At 36.9% G+C, this 25081-nt stretch overlaps 2 protein-coding genes across 2 annotated transcripts in view; both read left to right on the top strand.

Annotated features, from left to right (window-relative positions):
- Positions 1 to 25081, top strand: part of LOC145490572 (uncharacterized) — a 91691-nt gene that overhangs the window by 37121 nt on the left and 29489 nt on the right. Inside the window, exons 6-7 of the mRNA XM_081469671.1 lie at positions 19912 to 20034; positions 20969 to 21091. Coding sequence (XP_081325797.1) covers positions 19912 to 20034; positions 20969 to 21091 — 246 coding nt within the window. The remainder of the gene's footprint in view (positions 1 to 19911; positions 20035 to 20968; positions 21092 to 25081) is intronic.
- LOC145488945 (uncharacterized) lies at positions 22974 to 24407 on the top strand. Its single transcript, XM_081467799.1, has 2 exons — positions 22974 to 23068; positions 23365 to 24407. Exons 1-2 carry the CDS (start codon positions 23053 to 23055, stop codon positions 23901 to 23903), a joined length of 555 nt encoding a protein of 184 aa, XP_081323925.1. The 5' UTR covers positions 22974 to 23052; the 3' UTR covers positions 23904 to 24407.

The following is a 25081-nucleotide window of genomic DNA, read 5'->3' as shown; positions in this document are numbered from 1 at the left end:
ACACACCACCGAGAGGAAGTTTTAACTTACACTTAACTTGAACAGGTGGCTTTGTCATGTCCATTCAAATTTGTTAAAATACTGTCATGCTTTTATCATTTGTCAAAAATATTATATGATGGTATAAACGGTATATCTTGCACTTCTCTGCCCATGTGCGGCGATCTGATCTTAACCGATGGTTCAGTTTTCAAAGTTGGCTTCAGTGAGGAAAATTCTGTTCCATTTATCCATTGATCTTGTGAGAACACTACCACTTAGTTGTAGTAACGGTATCCAATAATTTAATAAACTAACTGCCATTTGTGGAGAGTTTACCCAGCATATTTTGTATTTTTTGGGAAAGATCATAGTGAAATTCTCGAGGAAGGTATACGAAGCGACGCGTTCCATATAAAGAGTGAAAGGTGGGACAATGAGGCTTCCAAACAGAAAAGATTATTGCAAAGCCGCACTTGGAAAACTCAAATTGTCCCGCACGATACGAGGTTCTGAGTCGTACAATTTCTATTGGTTAAAAACCGAGTTACCTTGTGCCTCTGATTTAAAACGAGTCTTGGTGCAAAACCTTTCATATGAAGATGAATTGAATTTAAATTCACACAGAGGCAAAACTCAACTGGGAAATGGCCGATTATGATCCCGGGATTGCTGTTAATACTGATGTCCAAATATTATTTTACTGCACGTATTAAGTAATGGAGGCGGCCTTGTTTTGTTTGAGCAACATTAGAATTTTTAAATTCGTCATTCTGTTATTCTCCAACCAATCAAAACAAAAGAGAGCAATGAGTTCATGATTCGCGTCACTCTCAAAACCCTGCATATGACATGAAAATACTGATGTAGTATGACAAACAGCCCAGCTAGTGTCGACGACTCGGGTTTTTTTATGTTTCATCGGACGCAGGTAACCGCGCTAATCAAGTCTCATTATTTTTCTAAAATTGAATAAAGAATTTCGTGTTTTCACGTTAAACGCTAGAACAATATATATCACGTTAATTCAGCAACATCATCGCCTTCTTATTTAGAGTACAAACGATGTCATGACAATACGTCAACATCATAGCATTGTTTACCATGCAAAAAAGATTCATCCACCAACCACAGTTCAGAGGAGCTCTTTTGTTGCTGTAACCACCAATGATTAATGTGTGACTATTTCTGGAGCTGGTGGTTTAACAGATTAACGAGTTAAAACTGCTGACTCATGGAGGTGTCGAAGTTTAGCTCATCATAGTACCCAAAGTTGAACCAGACGTTTTAGCTTCTCGCTGGAATGTGATATCTTAAAGCTGTTTTACAAAGTTTTCAGGAGATTATCCTAAGAGATGCCCGTTGTACCTTTTTGCTTTGCTTTCGTCTTGTTGGCTTCCTTGATCTCAGAGGCGCAAGGTAAGGTTGTCTTCAGTCAATGTTTGAGAATATTTTTGTTTTAGTGCAGCTTGTTTTGTTATTACCGTGTAGCAAATGGATGAAGGAGAGTTTTCAGCGTTCTTGACTGACTCAATTCCACTTAATTAAGGCGTCCAGTCGACGAGAACTCTTATTAATGTTTAGCTTTGCCGCGGTCGGAATGATAATTAATCAGCCAACACTTAACGCAGATAATGAATGCTCACAACATTCACCCGTTTTAACATCTTCTACGTGCAAGAAAGTAAAAAAAAGAACACCTAAAAATTCGTAACACGTTAAAAGTAATTTTGCAACTTATTTGAGTACAAAGCAAGGCATGTTAAAAATCGTGACAGTGAAACTACAACGGCCTAAGGCTTTAGAGTTGCTAACCATGTATGTGAGCTTTTTTCATGTTATTACCGTCATTAAAAATTAGCTGGAATCCTAGCACAAAATGACAAGCTTCAGACTTTTAATTACTCTAGCCTACTTCTAGAACAATAGAACACCTTTTTCAAAAAAATTCTTACATTTATATCCATAGTAGTACTGTGTTGTAGTCTTTCATAGCATTTCCATTCCAGATCCGTTTTCACCACTTTTTTATCATTGCACCTGCCGAAGGCGGCAGTTGCAGCAGTCGAAGCTCTAAACATTTTTAACCAGCGAATGGTTTCAAAGATTTTCATGTCTCAAAAGAGTTAAAAAAAAAAAACTGATGTTACAAAGAATTTAATGGTAAGTAAACTCAAGCGTTTCATGAACACCTAAAGAGATTTTCTATATAAGGTTTATTTGAAGGCAGCAAATGCAGTCGGTAGCGAAATCTGAACTGATACTGTTTTTCAATGACAACAGTTTAAGGACGTTAAGTAACCAAATGAACGAAATGTCCCAGTTGCAACATAGCGAGGTCTCTTCTGTGCCCGCCGTCGGGGTTTTTCTAGCAATTTGATCTTTTGTTTTGTTTCCTTTTGATTCTTCTTGTTTATATATGAGTGTGTTTATATATGAGCTTAAGTTTAATTCTTATCAGTACCCTGGGATCCACGGCAATTGGCTACGCTGTAGTGGTCTCTCTGTCTAATGAAAATTTGTTGTATGTAAGTTGAGTATTGTAAATAGGTGAACTTAAATAAATAAATGTCGGATTTTGGGTTAGATTTCCGTCATTGGCGAACACAATTTTGAATTTGAATTTAAAACTAAGCTGAAATAATTACCAGTTTTCTTTTCCTATATATATATTTTTTTGCTTTTTCGTACAGTGTGGAAAACTAAACTGAGCTAAAATTTGTTGTTGGTAGAATGTTAATCAACTGTCTGGGGTAAAATAAAATTGTTTTAATAAGTCACTTCGTTAAAACGTCAACACACCACCGAGAGGAAGTTTTAACTTACACTTAACTTGAACAGGTGGCTTTGTCATGTCCATTCAAATTTGTTAAAATACTGTCATGCTTTTATCATTTGTCAAAAATATTATATGATGGTATAAACGGTATATCTTGCACTTCTCTGCCCATGTGCGGCGATCTGCTCTTAACGGACTGCTGAATTTTCAAAGTTGGCTTCAGTGAGGAAAATTCTGTTCCATTTATCCATTGATCTTGTGAGAACACTACCACTTAATTGTAGTAACGGTATCCAATAAGTTAGTAAACCAGCTGCCATTTGTGGAGAGTTTACCCAGCATATTTTGTATTTTTCGGGAACGATGATAGTGAAATGTCCACGAGGAAGGTATACAAAGCGACGCGTTCCATACAAAGAGTGAAAGGTGGGACAACGAGGCATCCAAACAGAAAAGATTACTATAAAGCCGCACTTAGAAAACTCAAATTGTCCCGCACGATACGAGGTTCTGAGTCGTACAATTTCTATTGGTTAAAAACCTTCCAGTGTCATTCAAAGCCGTACATGCAGATTACCTGACAAGTGTACGCCATTTCCGAGTTACCTTGTGCCTCTGTTTTAAAACGAGTCTTCGTGCAAAACCTTTCATATGAAGATGAATTGAATTTTCATGAAAGTGAATCTTCAGGCGGAACTCATTTTCGTATGAATGGTTTCGCACGGAGACTCATTTTGACGCAGAGACAAAACTCAACTGGGAAATGGCCTATTATGATCTCGGGATTGCTGTTAATACTGATGTTAAAATATTATTTTATTACACGTATTAGGCAATGGAGACGGCATTTTTTTCGCGCTTTTTTATATTTCATCGGACACAGGTAACAGCGCTAATCAAGTCCCCTTTTCTAAACCTTCTCACATATTTGAAAAAACAATTTCCTGTTTTCACGTTAAACACTAAAACAATATATATCACGTTAATTCAGCAACATCATCGCTTTCTATTTTAGAGTGCAAACGATGTCATGACAATACGTCAACATCATAGCATTGTTAAGATTCATCCACCAACCACAGTTCAGAGGACAGAAGAGTTCTTCTGTTGCTGTGACCACCAATGTGTTGCTTATTTCTAGAGCTGGTGGTTTAACAGATTAACAACTTAAAAATTGATGACTCATGCAGGTGTCGAAGTTTAGCTCATCATAGTACCCAAAGTTGAACCGGACGTTTAAACTTCTCGCTGGAATGTGATATTTTGAAGCCATTTTACAAGATTTTCACGAGACCGTCTTAGAGATGCTCGTTGTATCGTTTTGCTTTGTTTTCGTCTTTTTGGCTTCCTTGATCCCGGAGACGCAAGGTAAGGTTGTCTTCAGTCAATGTTCGAGAATATTTTTGTTTTAGTGCAGCTTGTTTCAAGTTTTTACTATTACCGTGTAGCAAAAGGATGAACGAGAGTTTTCAGCACCCTTGACTGACTCAATTCCACTTAGTAAGGCGTCCAGACGAGACTTTTATTAATATATGGCTTTGCCGGGGTCGGAATTATACTTAATGAGCCAACACTTTGCGCAGATTACGAATGCTTACAACATTCACCTGTTTTAAAATTTTCTACGTGCAAGAAAAAAAAAAAAAAAAAAAAAAAACACCTAAAAACAACCTAAAACGTTACAAGTAAATTTGCAACTTATTTGGGTAAAAAACAAGGCAATCGTGACCGTGAAACTGCAACGGCCTAAAGCTGTAGAATTGCTAAGCTTGTGTACGGCCTTTTTCCACGTTAGCTCAAAGGCAATTACCGTATTAGAGAAGTTGCATGGCATACAATGGTAACCTTCAGATTTTGCAATAATTCTAGCCTCTAGGACAATGTAACACTCTTTTCAACAAAATTCCTAGATTTACCTCCATAATTTTATTCTGTTTTAGTCTTGCATAGCATTTCTATTCCAGATCCCTTTTTACCACTTTTTTACCATTGCACCTGTCGAAGACTGGCGTTGCCGGAGTCGAAGCTCTAAACAATTTTAAGCAGCGAATGTTTTCAAAGTTTTCATCTCTAAAAAAAGTAAAAAAAAAAAAAAACTGATATTACATAGACTTTAATGGTAAGCAAACTCAAGCGTTTAACGAACACCTAAAGATATTTTTTATTTAAGGTTTATTTGAAGGCAGCAGATGTAGTCGGTGGCGAAATCTGAAAATACTGTTTTCTCAATGATAACAGTTTAGGGACGTTAAGTAACCAAATCAGTCAAATGTTGGGTTTTGGGGTTGATTTCCGCCATTTGCAAAAATACTTTGGAATTTGAATTTTTAACTAAGGAGAAAGAATTACCAGTTTTCTTTTTCTATAGCTCTTCTTGTTTTTTCGTAGAGTTTGGCAAACTAAACTGAGCCCAAATTTGTGATTTGTTTCACACTAAGGCCTACCTAACCTGAGAATATGAGCCAAATTGATTTCGCCGCCATATTTTGAAAATGTTCGATTTTTGGGCACATTCGTTCTTAATAAGTCACTGCATTAAAGCGTTAACACACCGCAAAGAGGAGGTTTTAACTTACACTTAGCTTGAACAGGTGGCTTTGTCATGCCCATGCAAATTTCTTAAAATTTCGTCACGTTTTTATCATTTGTGGAAAAAATTATAATCTCGGAAAAAGCGAGTTAACATATTCTATCGTCTATTTTTTTGTTTGTTATCCTTGGTGTTTCCCCAATTCAGACGAAATTGAGAAAAAAACGTTTGTGAAAGAGTTTGTTTTTACATTGAGTGGCATGCAAAATAAATAATGACCTGTCTTCTTGGAACTGGTTAGTCTGAATAAGTTTTATGTGGCTTGCGACTTTTGAAATATGCTCAGTGGCTAAATGATCATAGTTTGCGGGTTTGTTTAATGGCCGACTCTGCAACTTAAAAACTGTCATTTGCAAAAAAAAAAGCTCTTCAAATTACTATAGAATTTCCGAGTTACAGAAGTGCGCGAATGATCTTTCTTAAAACTAAGTCGAAGAAACAACTGGTTTAGTTTCATATAACTTTTTTTTTGTTTTCGTAAAATTTCGTTACGGAAACATTGCTGCAATTTGGAGAAAGCTCCTAAAAGGCGAACTCAATAGTTGCGTAGAACTACAGATCGACCACATTACATGTAATAGCTTACATTAAATACACGCTGAGGGGAAGTTTTAAACTAACAAACATCTAATTAAACAGGTGGCTTTGACATGAACATGCAAATTTGTTACGTGGCTTAGTCTATCGTATAGCTGCTTAATTCAGTGGCACTTTATATATGTCTTCTGTTGGGCTTTTTTTCGACAAGAAATATAGTTTTCAGGTATATCGAGTTAAAACACTTCAAAAAACGTTTGTTTTGAAACATTTTAAAGTTACAGATCTAGACCGACTCCGAGTTTAATAAAAGTATGAACGAAAGACCCGATTACTTTGTCACATTATACAGTAAATTCACACAATTAAGCTCGAGTTCAAAGTGAATTTCAGCAGACATTTGGTTAACTCAAACCGTCCAAATGACACGTTCTCTCTGTTTTTCCAATTTTGTTTCTATTTTCAGCTGTGTCACATGCACCTTCTCGAGATGTCTCCAAACCGGCGTTTTCCAAAAATGTAAAACTGAGCTAAATAATGTTTCGAAGTTTTGGCCTCTGGAGTTATAACTCTATGTAACTCTTTTTTTTCTCCTTGTTTTCTTTAAGGTTCGTTGAGGAAATTTTGCCCAAATTTGGAGAAAGTTTTTAAAACGCGAACTCAACGGCTTGCGTAGAATTAGACCGACCACATTTTGTGTAATAGGTCACATTAAATACATCGCTGAGAGGAAGTTTTATAACTTAACTCACACCTAATTTAGACAGGTGGCTTTGACGTGAACATAAAAACTTGTTTAAACAACTTTCATACTTGTCTTAATATAACAAAACAAAATTAAAACCTTCGTGTGACTTACCCTCATCGAACGAGGACTGAAAATAAAACTGAAAAGCATTTCGCATTTAAAGCCAGTACATTAACATCAAACAGAATTTTTCTGAAGTGTTTTGTTTTGGAATTAAATTGATCACCCACCCGAGGTTTCCGTGTCTCAAATTTCATTTATTAGCCTGGCCAACATTATTTCGTTCTGAAAAAGATAACAAGCTTGGCGTATTCGATCGTATAGCTGCTTGATTCAATTGCACTGTAGCTCGGTCATCAGTTGCGCCTGTTTTTCCTTGCAAGTCAAGCCAAGGTCGGAAAAACTACAACGATGGAAGTTTGGTTGAGAACTTAAAGATATATCAATAAAAATAAAGTTTTCAAAACGCTTTGCTAATTGTCTAAGTTTCGAGCATAGTAAACGCATTTCAAAACATTTCGTTTTGAAACGTTTTAAAGTACAACAGCCCAACTCCGAGTTTAATAAAAATATGAACGAAAACCTCGCATTTAAATACAGCAAAATCACATAATTGTGCTCGACTATAAAGAGGAATTGAGGACACGTTTGGTTAATTCAAACTGTCCAAACCAGCACATTTGTTTTTCTGTCTTTCCAATTTTGCTTCTAATTTCATAGGTACCTTATGCACCTACTCGAGATGTCTCAATACCGACGTTTTCCAAAAGCGTAAAACTAAGTTTAATACTTTTTCGAAGTTTTGGCCTCTGAATTTATGACTCTTTGTTTTGGTTTTCTTAAAGTTTCGTCACGGAAACTTGGCTGCAATATGGAGAAAATTAAGCTGAACGGTTTGCGTAGAGTTAGATCGACCACATGACATGCAATAAGTCACATTAAATACATCGCTGAGAAGAAGTTTTATAACTTAACTTTCACCTAATTTAAACAGGCGGCTTTGACATGCACATATAAATTTGTTTGACAACTTTCGTACTTTTCTCACTATGTTAAAACAAAATTAAAAGCTTCAGACTTATCCTTAATCAAAGAAGATTAAAAATAAATCTAACAATCATTTCTCATTTAAAACCAAAAATTTAAGTTTAAGCAGGATGATTTCTATAAAAGATAACGTGTTTTGATTTCTATATAAATTGGTCACCTACCCGACGTTCTCGTGTCTCAACTTTCAGCTATTAGCCTGGCCAAAATTATTTCGCTCTGAGAAAATTCCAATTTTAATTTCAGATAATAAGGTTGGCTTATTCGATCGTATCGCTGCCTAAATCAATGGTATTGTGTAGATGTCTTCAGCTGGGTTGGCAATTATGCTCGATTTCAGAGAGAATTTCAGCACACGTTTGGTTAACTCAAACTGTCCACACCAGCACACTTTTTTCTGTTTTTCTTTTTTCCAATTTTTTTTCTAGCTTCACGGGCTACTCGAGCTGCCTCAATATATTAATACCGGCGTTTTCCAAAAATTTAAAACTGAAGCTAAATAAGTTTTGGGTCTTAAAGTTATATAGTTATAAAGTTCTGGTCATAGATGTAAGTGGCTTCAGGAAAAAAGTGTAGTGTAACTAAGATGACCTAAAAACGTAAAAGGTCTTTCTTAACGAAAACAAAGGCTCAAAATCAAAAGTTTTCATCTGAACTAACATTTAGTCCGATTTTTCATGAATCTTTTAAAATCGAAGGGAAAATAATCGTTACGTTGCGCCAGGAAATATAGTGGTGCGCACTAAACGGGAGGCAAGACTATTTTGTTAATGTTTTTGACAACCTGAAGGAAGGTTCGTGAAGAAGCGAAACTCGAAATGACTGCTGCTATATATTAATCACAATTTGTGGGTCTGTTTAATGGCCGACCCTGTTGTTCAAAAATAGAACGCGAAACGAGAAATGACAATGTGGTATTTTTTCAGCGATAACTGTCATTTGCAAAAATATACTCTGCAAATTACTGATGAGTGGCTTCAGGAAAAAAAAATCGGGGTATGGATAAGGTAACTTAAGAACGTAAAAGGTCTCTTTTTACGAAAAGAAAGTTTCGAAATCAAAAGTTTCCTTCTGACTAAACATCAATTCGGATTTTGTTCAAAAGAGAAAAGAATGTGTATCTTGTGCCGGGAAATATAATGGTACGCGCTAAACGGAAAACAAGACTGTTTTGATAATGTTTTTAACAACCTGAATGAAGGTTCATGAAGAAGCGAAACTTGAAATGATTGCCGTTTCTCAATAATAACAATTTGGAGGTCTGTTTAATGGCCGATTCTGTTGTTCAGAAATAAAACGAGAACAGAGAAATTAAATGTGATATTTTTACCTAAGATATCAAACTGTCATTTGCCAAAACTACCCTGCAAATTACTCTCAAATTTGCGCAAAATGAAATATTGATGAATTAGTACGCAGATGATATTGCTTAAAACTGAGTTGAAGTAACAACTAGTTATTTTCATAGAATTCAATTGTTGTTTTTCCAAACACTTTCTTTAAAAAAAAAAAAAAACTAAACGGTTTGTGTAGAAGTAGACCGACCACATTGCATGTAATAAGTCACATTAAATACACCGCTAAGACGAAGCTTTTTTTAAACTTAACTTGAGATTAATTCAGTACACAATTAGCTTTGGCATGCACATGCAAATTTGTTGAACAACATTCGTGCTAGTCTCACCTTGTCAAAACAAAATTAAAAACTTCAGACTCATCCTCAGTAAAAGATATCAAAACTGAAAAACATTACATTTAGTTTACATTAAAGCAGGATGTTTAATAATTAAGTGTTTTCTTTTGCATGATATTGATCACCTTCTCGAGGTTTCCGTGTCCCAACTTTCAGTTATTAACTTGGCCGACATTATTTCGTTCCGCAGAAGATAATTTCAGATAACAAGCTTGGTTTATTCGGTCGTATAACTGCTTGATTCAGTCACACTGTATATTTTCAGTTGCGCGTGTTTTTCTTTGCCAGTCAAGCCGAGGTCCTAAAAACTATGACGATGGAAGTTTGATTGTTATATAGTTATAAAGTTATATAGTTATAAAGTTCTGGTCATAGATGTAAGTGGCTTCAGGAAAAAAGTGTAGTGTAACTAAGATGACCTAAAAACGTAAAAGGTCTTTCTTAACGAAAACAAAGGCTCAAAATCAAAAGTTCTCATCTGAACTAACATTTAGTCCGATTTTTCATGAATCTTTTAAAATCGAAGGGAAAATAATCGTTACGTTGCGCCAGGAAATATAGTGGTGCGCACTAAACGGGAGGCAAGACTATTTTGTTAATGTTTTTGACAACCTGAAGGAAGGTTCGAGAAGAAGCGAAACTTGAAATGACTGCTGCTACAAATTAATCACAATCTGTGGGTCTGTTTAATGGCCGATCCTGTTGTTCAAAAATAGAACGCGAAACGAGAAATGACAATGTGGTATTTTTTCAGCGATAACTGTCATTTGCAAAAATACACTCTGCAAATTACTGATGAGTGGCTTCAGGAAAAAAAAATCGGGGTATGGATAAGGTAACTTAAGAACGTAAAAGGTCTCTTTTTACGAAAAGAAAGTTTCGAAATCAAAAGTTTCCTTCTGACTAAACATCAATTCGGATTTTGTTCAAAGGAGAAAAGAATGTGTATCTTGCGCCGGGAAATATAATGGTGCGCGCTAAACGGAAAGCAAGACTGTTTTGATAATGTTTTTAACAACCTGAATGAAGGTTCATGAAGAAGCGAAACTTGAAATGATTGCCGTTTCTCAATAATAACAATTTGGAGGTCTGTTTAATGGCCGATTCTGTTGTTCAGAAATAAAACGAGAACAGAGAAATTAAATGTGATATTTTTACCTGAGATATCAAACTGTCATTTGCCAAAACTACCCTGCAAATTACTCTCAAATTTGCGCAAAATGAAAAATTGATGAATTAGTACGCAGATGATATTGCTTAAAACTGAGTTGAAGTAACAACTAGTTATTTTCATAGAATTCCTTAGTTGTTTTTCCAAACACTTCCTTTAAAAAAAAAACAAACAAACAGTTTGTGTAGAAGTAGACCGACCACATTACATGTAATAAGTCACATTAAATACACCGCTAAGACGAAGCTTTTTTAAACTTAATTTGAGATTAATTCAGTACACTATTAGCTTTGACATGCACATGCAAATTTGTTGAACAACATTCGTGCTACTCTCAGCTTGTCAAAACAAAATTAAAAACTTCAGACTCATCCTCAATAAAAGATATCAAAACTGTAAAACATTTAGTTTACATTTAAGCAGGATGTTTAGTAAGTGTTTTCTTTTGCATGATATTGATCACCTTCTCGAGGTTTCCGTGTCCCAACTTTCAGTTATTAGCTTGGCCGACATTATTTCGTTCCGCAGAAGATAATTTCAAATAACAAGCTTGGTTTATTCGGTCGTATAACTGCTTGATTCAGTCATACTGTATATTTTCAGTTGCGCGTGTTTTTCTTTGCCAGTCAAGCCGAGGTCCTCAAAACTACAACGATGGAAGTTTGATTGAAAACTTAAGAAATATTCCAATAATAAATAAAGTTTTCAAACTCCGGCGTAACTAGTTAGCTACGTTTCCAGTAAAATAAACCCAGTAAAAAAAAAAACAAAAAAAAACAGAATACAGAATAAAATTCACACAATTATGCTAGCTCGAGTCCAAAGAAAATTTCATTTGTTTAACTCAAACCGTCCAAACCAGCACATTCTCACTGTTTTTCCAACTTTTTTTCTAGCTGCACTGTCTCGAGATGCTTCAAGGCTGGCGTTGTCCAAATATTTAAATCTGAAGCTCTATAAATTTTCGAGGTTTTTGCCTCTGAAGTTATACCTAGCGCAAAAACTCCGCATTATGAGTCTCACCAAATTATCTTCGATTCTTAAAGCAGAATAACACTTAAGCCATCCGTGCGGTGTCTGCAGAGGAAAGACGTCGCTTAAAGTTTTTTTCTGCAACGAAGTTAGCATTCAAAGACGATTGACTGAATTGAGCCGATACGAAAAAACAACTACTTACTCGTCTGCTTTCTTTTCCTTGACTGAGTTTCTAGTCTACAAAAAAAATATGATATCCGAAATTTTACCAGATTTTGATTGATGAATAAATCGAGTAAAGAATGGCAAAAAAATATTTACTAAAGAATAATAAATAATTTGTCCTTAGACAGAATGAATGGTTATTGAAACTTTCTAAACAGATGAAGCTTGAGTTTTGTTTTAAAACATTGCTTAACGTATCAGCCAGGGTTCATAGTGCTAATTTTTGAAATTTGTGATTTGGAGACGTTTAGATAAAGCTTTTCAAGAGCTTTCTTTTAAAAAAAATTCACAAAAAATATTTTTCCAGTGCAAAGTCATTGGACGTTGAAGTTTATTACACGTTAATTGTTTTAATTACCCTTGACAAGTCCTGTCATTTTAGAGTTACTTGTATGTCAACACGTCACGAAACAAATCACATGGTACCGTGGTGCCATTTTATCACGCTAGATTGGTTCAAATGCCTTCGAAAAAAATGAAGAGGTCGTGTCCGTTTTCGTCTGCAACGGCAAGGCGGAAGATACAGTGTATACCCGCCACGTCCCACGTAAATATTTGGCCTGCTGCATATCACCTGTTAAACGCCTATTGTTATTGCAAGATGATCCCTCTCTGATAAACATCAACATTGACGTTTAGGCGTTATAATTCTATTGCGGGTAAGATGCCGCAAAAAATACATTTTCTTTTTTTTCTCGGAACGAAAATTTCGGAAAGTTAAGCCTACGTTTTTAACTTCAAGTCAGCAGCCCCTGAGCCCATTTGGCTGAAATTTGGCCAGCTTATTGTCAGATAGTTTCCCTCGAAAACCGTGTCTGCGATTTTTGTTTTCTTTTTCCGTTTTCGCATAATCGTCATTTTTTCAAAGGAAGTGCTGATGATTTGTCTCCTCTGAATTTATCCTATTGTTAAAAAAGAACCAATGCACGTGTCAAAAATCTGAGACACGGTTTTTTTAGGAGAACGTGTCGAGATGCGATGTTTATCGTCCTCTTCCGCTCATTCTCAGCCGTACTGGAGTTGAATTTACACAGACATATGCTTTCGCAAAAAACGACTCAATTACAATTTTGAAGGAATGAGTCATAATCTGGAATTATTAAGCTTTCAGAAAATGTGTGGATTATATGAAAAACGAAAGTGCTAAAGCGATCCGCGCGCGGACGGTCCTGAAGGGTGGCTGATGCCTTAATGTAGATCGAAGAAACTGGTTACGATTTAGACAACGTGAAACGCAAGAAAGTCTCTCTATATACATACTAAGGCGAAAATAGAAGTCAATTGTCGTCATCACAAATAATTTTCTTGTTTCTTTGGTACAATTTGGACGAACTAAGAGAACAAAACAACAACAAAAAAATGTAAAAATGTTCAACCAGCTGGTTTTGTCCGCGGCAGTGATGACTTGAATTAACGACGTTCGCGCTGACTGTTTCTGCGCATCCTTACTGCGCACGCAAATTCACACGCCACGTCGTGCATGACAGCGCGCGCTAAGTAATCCCTATTTTTCTTTTGATGGCTCATTTTCTCTAACAATTTTCTACGTTTAGCGAAAAAATGAAGGAAATCTATCGACTTAGAAGTTTGAATTTTTTGCTAAATGCACCATCGAATTACGTGCGCCAATTTTTCAAAATCAGGGTAGTTTTCGACACGCTTTATCTCTAAAACGAAGTCGGTGACCCCCAATTTTTTTTTTGCATTTCTGTCGCAAGTAACTCATTATCCGACTGCCGTAAAAATTTAAAAATATCTACCAACCGGAAAATTTTCGCGCGAACGTCCTTAAGGCATGAACCATGGCTGTTCCGAAAACGCGGAGTGCGGAGTGCGGAGTGTAAAAAAAAAAAAAAAAAAATTAAAAAGAAAAAATAGAAATAAAACAAATTTAAAAGTGAATTAAAAGAATAATTAAATACATAAATAAACTAGAAAGAGAAATTTAACAAATAAAAATAATAATTATTAAAAAATTCACACCTCCTGAAGTGGATTGTTCATATTAGTCCAGCTGTTGAGGGACAAAATTGTTCGTTTCTTGATAAAAGCATCAAACTTGGCAGGGTTACTAACCTCTATAAGACAAACATTTCCTGATATGGAGCCATGCCAAATTTGCTTCCAGAACCATGGAATGCGCATGTCAAAAATGTGGCATACAAGGCCCTTACATGGAAACGAGGCTGATGCAAAGTACCGATTATTTTGGCCTTGTGGGACTACTATGCCTAGTGTCTTGCTTTTTTTGATACAATAACAAATTAACCAGTGCCTTTAAGTCTTAAATTATGTCACGTGATAGTCACGTGACCATTGGTTTCAATTACCAGCAGGGCAATAGGCACTGCAATAGGCAATAGTCAATTTATATAGGTTTCATTGACATGATTTCCTTGAGTTACTTGCTTACTGTTATTGAGACACCTTCTATTTCGCATTTGAGACTTTCAAATATGCCGGAATAGATCAGGTATGTTACAATAAACACTTGCTGAACTTTTTGGTCTCAGGGAAACCTTTTGAAAAACAGCTGTCATTGGCTATAACGTTCGTATGCCTGCTTTTAAAAGCACTAGCTGAATAAAGGTTCTTTTTGTTGCAATTTCCACCACAATTGCACAAACCGGTACAGTCGAGATTAGTCTTCAAGCATATGTTAATTTTGTAATAACTTACAGCAATATTCTACTTATAAACCTGATTTCCGTTAATGCCGTGTGTTTAAAAATTACAATATAGAAAGTGTTTAAATTGATTTAATGAACCAAACTTCCTAATGTTACAGGGTAAGCTGTTGCAAAGGGTTGCGCTGCTGTAACTAAAACTATTTTTCATGTAGTTAGTTCTCAGAAAGGGAACAACAAGTTTGTTAACCGAGTCCCTCAGAGCATAATTTGATTCATTTCGTGTTACAAATTTAGAAGTGAGATATTCGGGAACCAGACCGTTTAAAGACTTGAAAACCATTAATTAGAGCTTTCTGAATTTTGTGTTGAAATTGCAAGTCTTTCCAGCTGAGTTTGTGAAACAAGGAATCGACATCAGCGTCATAGCCCGATGAAGGTATTACTCGTGCAGCACAGTTTTGTAGTTTTTGTACCTTATTAGATAATGTTTTGCCTCAATCACCCCAGACTAGGCTGCGGTAATCAAAGTGGGGTTGAACTAGCGAGTTGTATGTGCAGAGTAGGGTAGATTGAGGCACAAAATGGCTTAACTCGCTTTATGGCTCCAGTTGCAGTTCTAAGCGATCTTTTTACACAGTTTATCAATGTGGGAATGTCACGTTAGATTTTCATTGATATATACTCCAAGTGATTTCACAGAGGAAACTTGTTCAATCAGAACATTATCAATGGAGAGTTCGAGTGTATCAGATAGTGTACTTAATCTTTGCCTGGAGGTCGATCAACATAAATTCCGTTTTTGTAGCGTTCAAGGTAAGTCTGTTAGACACAAGCCATTTGCTTAGCTTTTCAAGGTTGTGAGATAGACTAGACTGAATCAGATGTAAATCAGAACCAGCATAAGTAATGTGGGTGTCATCAGCATACATTCTAGGTACGCTGAACGATAAACAGTTAGGCAAATCGTTAATGTAAATTGGAATTATAAGAGGACCAAGGATGGTTCCTTGTGGCACACCACATTTAAGAGCGATGAAATCAGAGAGACGGCCATTAACGGAGCACCGTTATGTGCGATTAATCAAATACGATTTAAACCAATCAAGAGTTTTCCCATGAGATCTGCACCGACATTAGTTATATCCCGTTAAGCCAGACTTAAGGACGTTCGTGCGAAAATTCATTTTGGAGAGAACATGCCCGAAAGAACACCCTAAATCTGAAAAAATCGGGCTTCGTTAGCGAATAAGGCCACAGTGTCTGTAAGCTCAAAAATATTGCAAGTAGATCTTTGAAAGAAAATGTTCTCTGCCAAATATTGTTTAAGTGGACCTTTTAAGCGAATTTAGTTAACTGGTGAGGTTCCTCAAAGAACAAGTTCGCATTTAGCCACCATAGTTTCACGCGCCTTGCAGCCGCAAGATGATAGGATCCAATGTCCCATGGACAGAGATCTTGAATTTTTTTTAACTTCCCACATTGATTTTTTGTTCATTTTTGGACGATGTGGAGATAATGGGAAATAAAATCTGTTTCTGGAAAGAAAAGTAGGGATCACCGAACGTCTAAGATCGTTAAATCCAGGCAAAGCTATAGGCCATCTGTCCAATCATTGCTTATTTTATTACTTAGCGCGCACTCTCATGCATGACGTGGCTCGTGAATTTACGTGCACAGTAAGGATGCGCAGAAACAATTATTGTGAACGTCCTTAAGGTGGCTCCCTAGAGTATTTACGAACACCCTTCCTATGGAGCTCGAGGTAGAAAAGAAAACTTGCTAGTTAATTTCTCTTTAAGTTTTCCCTGTAGAGATTTACCAGTATGGGTGCTGTTAAAATAAGGCTTATTTTTTGGATGTCAATTTTTGGATTAAGGCCGTCCCCATGGCAACATCTCATCTAATGATAGGCAGATATCTTAATATTTATACTCTCCTTCCGTGAAATGTTTTCACACTTTGCCACATCATGGAATGATATTGCGTAACATTTTGAATTGATAAAACGTCAAGGTTGTTCGGACGGTTTTTCCAATATTCTGTATTTTTTCATTCTTCTAAATATATCAAGTTAGCTCTTACAGATTTTAACAGAAATAGGGTATTTCATAGGAATTGTATGTGGTAACAACTGAGCCAAATTTAAAAAAAAAACTCACCGAAGGAAACGCGAGAAAATTCACTGTCAGTTTTGCTTTTTGTGCTCATGTTGACGTCATAAAAATCGAAAAACACTGACGTTTTCCTTAGAGTGCGCGCAGATTACTTGAGCTTTCGTTGTATGCACGGGTGCAATCGTAAAACTATAGGGAGCCACCATAAGCAAATCACCTCAATAGCCAACATAGATCCATGCTTTGTCCAAGCCTTGATTTGATGCAGAGCCCCAATATGACACTGTGCATGCCGAAACACAAGTTTCAGAGTTTGAATCTCTGATGACTGTACATGTAATGTTTAAAATGATTACTTCATTTTATTTGCGAGGAAAAACGAGAAAGAAGAAGAGAATTAAAAATTATTAATCATATTAATGCAATATTCGGTATTATTTTATTGTTTATTGAAATGACGGTCACGTGACTAATCACGTGACAAATTTTTAGACTCCAAAATACTTTATAAGTTGCTTTTATATCAAAAAGCAAGAAATCTAGTCAAAGAACTCCGGAGAAGGCTTAGAAATAAGCATTTTAACTCAGCTTCGTTCCCATGTAAAGGCCCAAGATGTCATTTATTGACATGCGCGTAGCATGTTTGTGGTTGTAAATTTGGGATGGCTCCATATCAGAAAATGTTTACCTTATAGAGGTTAGTAATTCTGGGAAGTTTCATGCTTTTATCACAAAATGAACAATTCTGGTTATTTTTGGCTCTTAACAGCAGGACTATATCGCGTATATTTCATTCAGTCCAAATAGTATATTCAACTCACGATTTTCATAGTTAGCAGTTCAATTTTAGGAACTAAAAGTAAAGAACAGTCCAGTTTTGACCATGTCTAGAAAATGTGAGCAATTACACCTTCGGTTTTCTTGGAAAGCCGTGTTGCCTCGAAACAAATTCACGCTTTGCTTTCCAAAATTTAACTGCCCGTGTGAATTAGCACTTGAACCATTCAACAACTTGTCAACTGCGCGTCCTAAAGTTCTCGCAATTTGATTGATGAAGTTCAAACTAAAACCTTGAAAAATTTTCACCGCTGAAAAATAGTAAGATAAAAAATGTAGATTGACAAGTAAAGAAACAAATAAATAGAGGTTAAGTTGCACTAAGTTGAAATTTCTATTTGTAGTTTATTTATGTATTTAATTATTTTTTTAATTCACTCATATTCGTTTTATCTCTGTTTTTTTTTTTTTTAATGTTTTTAAATTTTTGTACACTCCGCACTCCGCACTCCGCACTCCGCGTTTTCGGAACAGCCATGAACCATATTTTTAAAAACCTGTAGCGCGTCCGCAATGAGGGCTGTAAAAGCCCGATGGTTATTCATCCAATAAAACGATAGAGAGGTAATATATTTCTCATTTAGGGAGCGATTATATTTAACATCAAAGTATTACTTTGTATAGGAAGATGTGTACAGGTGGTTTTGACACTTAAGTTTTCGGTAGCGATATATTACAAGAAATTTCCATCTAGTCTCCGTAACTCTCGCATCGCCAAAACAGAAGTCGTGCGTTTTCATGTTTCTCTTGTAAAATCTGTTTTTGGTTAAAAGCCACCCGCGCAATATTTTTCTCTATTTTCTTCTTTCTTCTTCTTTCTTCCTTTCTTTCTTCTTCTCTATACTTCGAGCCTTGATATTTTATTTCGAGGTTTTGCCTCTCGTTTGTAGCACCATTCCATATAATAGCTTTATTAACCGAAAACCTAAGTCGAGCCTCACGCCCTAAATGTGCTTAAAAAAGTTGAAGTTTCTTTGCAAGGAATAACTCGTTATTTAAAATAATATAAACATCTAAATTGACTCAAACAGAAGAAGAGATTTATGACCTCACTTTTCATCTCATTGTTATTGTCTTTATCTTTCATTTTACTGACTTCGCTAGAAATTATTTCAAATGATAACATAAAGGTATGTCAAAATTTTCATTCTTCAGGTCACTGTCGTAAATTGCGATTCACCATTGATTCAATCCATGGTCAACGGCTGGAAAACCACGTTATACGAACTACTGACGTCATCAATGAGCATGCCTGCCGACTGAAATGCCTTCTGGAGCCAAACTGTGTCAGTTATAATTTTAACAACAAGGAAGAGGCAAATGGACGACACAAATGTGATCTGAATAACGCGACTTATGAACACTCAGACGACCTCGCGAAGAGCGAAAGTTATCTGTATCGCGAAGCCGAGGTAATCATGAAGATAATAACTGAAGGTGGCTGGCAACAGTTTCCAACAGTTTCCAGGACTTAGATTTTGATGGGTCATTATAACCACTCTTTATCAGTTGCTACAATCAGTCAAATCATTCGTAAACACATTGTAATCATTTTCATGATAAAATAAGTTACCATAGCAACAGTATGACCTGCTAAAGTACCCTTTAGTTTAACTACTAAAATATCAAAACAGACTCATTATTATTATTATTATCATTATCATTATCATTATCATTATCAATACCATTACCTTTATTATTATTATTATTATTATTATTATTATTATTATTACTGTTATCATTTTAACTGTTAAGTGTCGTTACCATGTCACTGTTGTAACGGCTGTTTTTGTTCTTTTCTTGTAAAGAATGCTTGTGCAAAGAAACCTTGCAAGAACAACGCAACCTGCCAGGCCGGTTTTACAGACAGAGATTACCAGTGTTTGTGTATTCCCGGATTTACTGGCCATGACTGTGAAAGCGGTACTGACACATTCTCTTGTTATTAGGGGTCTTACTCAACTTAGCAATGCCGAAAATTTTGAGGGGCTTAAAGGCCAAGAATGAGAAGTTATAAGAGGGAGTTACAACTATAAAAGTTGGTTTTCTGTTGCTGCTATCATTACTGTTGTTGCTGTTGTTTTGGTTGCTATTACCACTGCTGCTGTTGTCGGATTCTGCTTTTAAAACGTTTAGCAGGCAGTTCATGCTAGGAGATCACACGGAATATAAGAACAATAATATAAGATAATTTAATAACAATTGTCGTTACGATACAGATATTCTACAGGAACCTTTTTATTGTGTTAGATATTGACGAGTGTACCGACGGAACACACAAGTGTGATGTCTACGGTGCTGTGTGTAACAACACCCGGGGATCCTTTAACTGCACGTGCAAAGATGGATTTTATGGCGATGGAGTAAAGTGCACTGGTAACTATCTGTAACACAATCTCGTGCATCTTGTTGAAACTATTATTCAAAAGCGGGTAATTTTATCAGACATTGGTAAGTTACTTTATATCGTATATGTAAGGAAATAACTATGCACTAACTCATATGTGAGCCGGCAATAGCACACTATGTCAGGGGGAAAAGTTTGGTAAGCACACCATTTCAATGAAACTCCTTTTGTTGCCTTAGATATCGATGAGTGTACTAACGGAACACACAACTGTAGTGTTAATGCTGTGTGTAACAACACCCGAGGATCCTATAACTGCACGTGCAAAGATGGATTTCATGGAGATGGAATAAACTGCACTGGTAACTACTTCTATGTGTTTTAATTTTGTGACAGTGAGTAATGACAAACTTATATAAACCGGTCAACACAGAAGACCCACAAATAAGCCTGGTTCTCATATGCCGCCGACATACCTGGGAGAAAGTTACGGCATATCTGAACATTTATCGCCGAATCATAGTATATCCCTGGCATTGACCGCCGGCTTGCCTGCAAAGTTGAGCTGAGTTCAACTTCGTGGGCAAGCCGGCGGTTGTCGGCGATGAAAATATTTTACGTGAACGTCATCTGCGGGCGCAACGTACTCCAGTAAGACGATTCGATCCATATTTACAGGTGAAATGGTTGAAGATTGCGCAATTCGATTTACATTTCGCGCAAATTTGAGTACGTCGGCATCCATCGCAGATGCGCCGGGGATCCACTGAGACAGATCGGCGAACGTTGTCAGTTGCAAACGTCGACTGCGTCGTAGGTAGGTCGGCGGGATATGAGAACCAGGTTTAAGAGAACGTCACTTTTCTAATGGAAATTACGAAACAAAGAGCTCAAAGCTTACTTGCGGGACACAAACCTATAGTGCTAATGCTGTGTGTAACAACACCCGGGAATCCTGTAACTGCACATGCAAAGATGGATTTCATGGAGATGGAATAAACTGCACTGGTAACTATCTGTAACACAGTTTAATTCCTGTGTTCAAGTTCCAATAGCGCAACTCCGTACTCCGCCTCGTCTTTGCTCTGACGAAGGACTAATGCTCGGATAAACGTCCGCTTCACAAACTGTCTACGGCAGTTTATTTACTGGCTTTATCAACTTCAAGCTGCTTAATAGCTCTAAGCGTCTCCATTCACACTAACCTTTCTTCAGAAGCTAATGGTAACTGTGCTTATTTATAATGACACTTATTTCCTTCTTTGTTTTTTAAAGTTTCCTTCTTTGTTGTTTTAGATATAGATGAATGTACCAACGGAACACACAACTGTAGTGTTAATGCTGTGTGTAACAACACCCGGGGATCCTATAACTGCACGTGCAAAGATGAATTTCATGGAGATGGAATAAACTGCACTGGTAACTATTGCTATATGTAATGTGTTTTAATTAACCACAGCGAGTAATTGCAAGCTTGGAAATTGGTCAATACACTAGACGAACTGTAAATGACAAATACAACCTGACTGCCCGATTTGAATGGATATTTACCAGTGCGAGCTGGAGGCGAGCCGTTAATACTAGCTGTAAAAACCAGATATGGCAGATCAGTTACCGGTTTTGATGTTTGAAATAATTAGCTCTTTATCTAAGCGGGAGTCTATTTATCAGAGTAGGTCATGGCTCTACGTCATCTTCAAATTGTGGCGCATGCGTATTGATGCCCGCTGTATTTGGGGACGATGACTAAGCGAGTGATGGTCAGGTTACCACTCTATCGCAGAAGTGGGGCGCTTTCCATTCAATTAAACATTCGGGAACTTTCCAAACAGATAAGAATGGTATGGAAATTTCTAGAGCAACGTAAACTGTCGTTCCGGCAATTCTCTTCAAATCGTGCAGGAAAATGTAACCGCAAAACCAGCTGTGAGTTACTTAGCTCTTATTAACCGAGCGTAGTCGGTCTGTATGGGAGAATCTTGACCTCAGTCGTCAGTACAGACCTCACTGCGTTCGGTCTGTACTGACGACTGAGGTCAAGATTCTCCCATACAGACCGACTACGCTCGGTTAATAAGATGTTTATTATATGGCAAACAAGAAAAATTTAATTCGTTTAATGCAACTGGTTTGTACTGGCTAACATTTTGTTGGCGATCACCTGAACTTAAATCTGCCATAGTTTGCTCGTCCTCTTTACTTTTTTTTTTCACCGCAAAATGTAACCGGTCTAGATGCCGGTCTAGATGGGAAAATCCAGACCGCTGTTAATATCTATTTCAACCAATCAAATTCGTGAATTCGGTAGTTTCCAGGCCTTGTGAGAGACAGCCATATAATAAATGTAAATAACAACTTGGTCGGTGGCGATCTATGTGGAGGAACATACAAATATCTAAAAGTCAAACACAGATGCCTGGAATACATAGGTAACTGAGCAAACAATAAAATGTATTCGAATAATGCGCCACAAGCAACTGACGCATTCGTTTAAATGCAAAAAAAAAAAAAAAAAATGCTGCAGTTACAACGTGCAATGCACAATGTTGTTGCAACATAAGGCTGAATTAAAAAGTGTAAAACCTCTTGGCAACTGTAGCGAAATCTACTTCCCGTAACGTCTGTTGCTACAAAAACCTTGCAAGTACATGTTCATTTCTAGGGATGTCTCACAGGACAATTTTTCTTACATCTTGTGTTAAAATGAAATTGCGATTAAGTTGGTAGGAAAAATTTCTAAGTGCAAGTGGCCCTTATAAACAGGCAATCATCACTCAGTTTTGAACTTCAGAACCTCATGTTCCCAAGATTTGATAATTCAGTCATCTATTTGTATAACATCACTCTTACAATTTAATCACTGGACGTTAATTGGAATGAGCAGCAATTAAATTGAACTGAAGCGTGCATCACTACTTTGGACTGAATTTAAATATCTGCACAAATCGCCGAGATTATTAAATTTGCTGTAAACACAGGTCACTGAGAAAATAGTTGTTTATTATGGTCTTAACCTACCAATAGCTGCAAGTTAAATTCTTTTTAACAGAGTGCGAAAAAGCGCCTGAATACGATTAATTCAGAAATAGTACAAAAACATAAAAAAGAACCAAAATGTAGAAATTTGATAAATTGTGACGTAACACACCGTTTCGGGTGTAGCAGAGGTAAAAGCTCTGATGTTCTAAAGTTGTCAAAAATGTCTCTGTTGCCATTTCTTAGATTAGCACGTGTTCTTTCTGTTTCAAACTGTAGGTTGGTATTCCGGTCAACCTGGGCGGTCTTGTAAGTACATCCGGGACTCAGGAGGCTCTAGAGGAGACGGGGAGTACTGGATCGACCCCGAGGGGAGTGGAAACCCTTTAAAGGTCTTCTGTGACATGACAACTGACGGAGGTATGTTGTGGAAAGTGATAACAACGATAATGTCCAAAAACGTTTGCTTTTCCCGGAACGCAGTAAAGGGTACAACAGACTCTAAGCTGTTCGAAACTAAATCGGAGCTATACCACACTATCACTACTTTGGACTAGAAGCTTTCATTCTCAATTCCATAAGGAAATCTCATGTCTTTTTGCAGTCATGACTTACTTTGCTTTCTACATCTTGATGTTCGTTCTTGTCGTGTTATAAGTGGACATGACAGCAAGCTTAATTTTTTTGATCAAGAGACCGTTTTACCCTGATTTCAGGAGGCTGGCTTCTTGTTTCCAACGCTGTGCTTGACGGCTCATCCTCCACACCGCAGTTGTTAGTAGAGACGTCATACAGAGGAATCAGGAACTATCACAATAACCAGACGTTTCTGACAAAGAGTGCCATGAATGAGCTCAGAACACACCTGTCTTTCACTCAGCTGAGATTCCACTGCAGTAAACAACAGGGACGTACGTTCCATGTGACCACGGTCGCTAACAGCACTGGTGAAGCTGTAGTCCAGTACTTCAGCGGTCAGACGGATGTCCAGCCTGATGCCTGTGGCTCGTTTGTTAGAATGGAGAATGACAACTCGAGATTAGCAGACGTTTGCCGCCAGTGGGGATTTAATGGTATGAGCAATTACATTGGCAAATGGGGGAATACTGTAGATCAAGATAGATTGTACAACCATGCGGCTTTTGCAGCAGCTTCATATCACTGGCTGCTGACTCCAGGTGGCTCAAGATGGGAATGTGATGACTTCAAAGTTGGAGCGTCTCCTGGTGATTTCTGGAAAGTCTTTGTTCGTTAAGTCCTTGGGACAGACGTCAGCCCATCTATGCCCAAATACGGAAATAACAAAATGTTTATACTTCGATAATTTCATCTGCATGTTTTAAGCGCTTCCGCTTTTTAGACAGTAACGATGGCATGATCCGTGGCATCAGCTAGAATAATGAACGAATAAATAAAACCTAATGTTACGGCCGAGCATGCGAACCACACGTTTCAGTTTAGGAAATATGTAAATAGCAGGTCAGCACTTAAGCTGAATTTAGAAATCAATCGTTTCTAATGGTTTTACTGAACGTAATATGACAAAATTATTTTACCATCATCGGTAACATTACTACCTATCGGCTATTTTTGCTAAGGCTTCAAGAAAAGCAACTGTAGCAATCATCTTATTCCCTGATAATAGCCAATTGCAGTACCATCCAAGATGAATCTCAGAATTTCAGCGTAAAGTAATAGCAAAGCTACCGTAAAAAGTTCTACTATTTCCATTCTAAGTCACCAATAACAGACAGCCAAGACCCCGTTTTCATGCAGGGCTCGGTTACATTTGACAGAACTGTTGAGTGGTGTAATATTATGAATGACAGGAGAATGACAGCAAATCAATTAAGAAATTTCAACGTCGGTTTATTAAATACCATGATAATAATATGGATGAGTTTTTCTCAGCCATGGAAAGTAACTGGACAACTAGCGCCTTAAAATATTTATGTTTTAGATTCAGACCGAAATTTCCCAGAAAATTGTTTTCTTTTCTACACATTTAGTTCCTTTGTTTTAAATCAACAGATGCCATTTGTTGAATAACTATTGATCTGCTTGTGCGGGTTCTCTAATAAAATATTACATATCAGTGAGTTGGCTATGTTTAAAGGGTCTTTGTCACGATAATGCAAGTTTACGACTTTGCTTGACACTGGACGGCTTTTAACCAATCAAAATTGTATGACTCAGTTCCAAACGTCGCCGGGACAACCGTTGCTCTTTGCAAACTTCATTGTTCGGTCTTTGACCCTTTGTGTGGTACGAGCCGCGTCGTATCCCTTCCATCTCTGTATGATCTTTACACAAAATGCAAAATATACTGTGAAACCCCTCCACAAATGAAATTTTCTTGGATACCGTTACTATAACGAGAGTAATCACCTTCTGTTAAACACAAAATGTAGATTGAGTCAGAATAGGGGCCGA

The sequence above is a fragment of the Orbicella franksi genome, chromosome 6, assembly GCF_964199315.1.
Source record: "Orbicella franksi chromosome 6, jaOrbFran1.1, whole genome shotgun sequence".
Lineage (NCBI taxonomy): Eukaryota > Metazoa > Cnidaria > Anthozoa > Scleractinia > Merulinidae > Orbicella > Orbicella franksi.
This window is presented reverse-complemented; position numbering and strand designations above follow the sequence as displayed.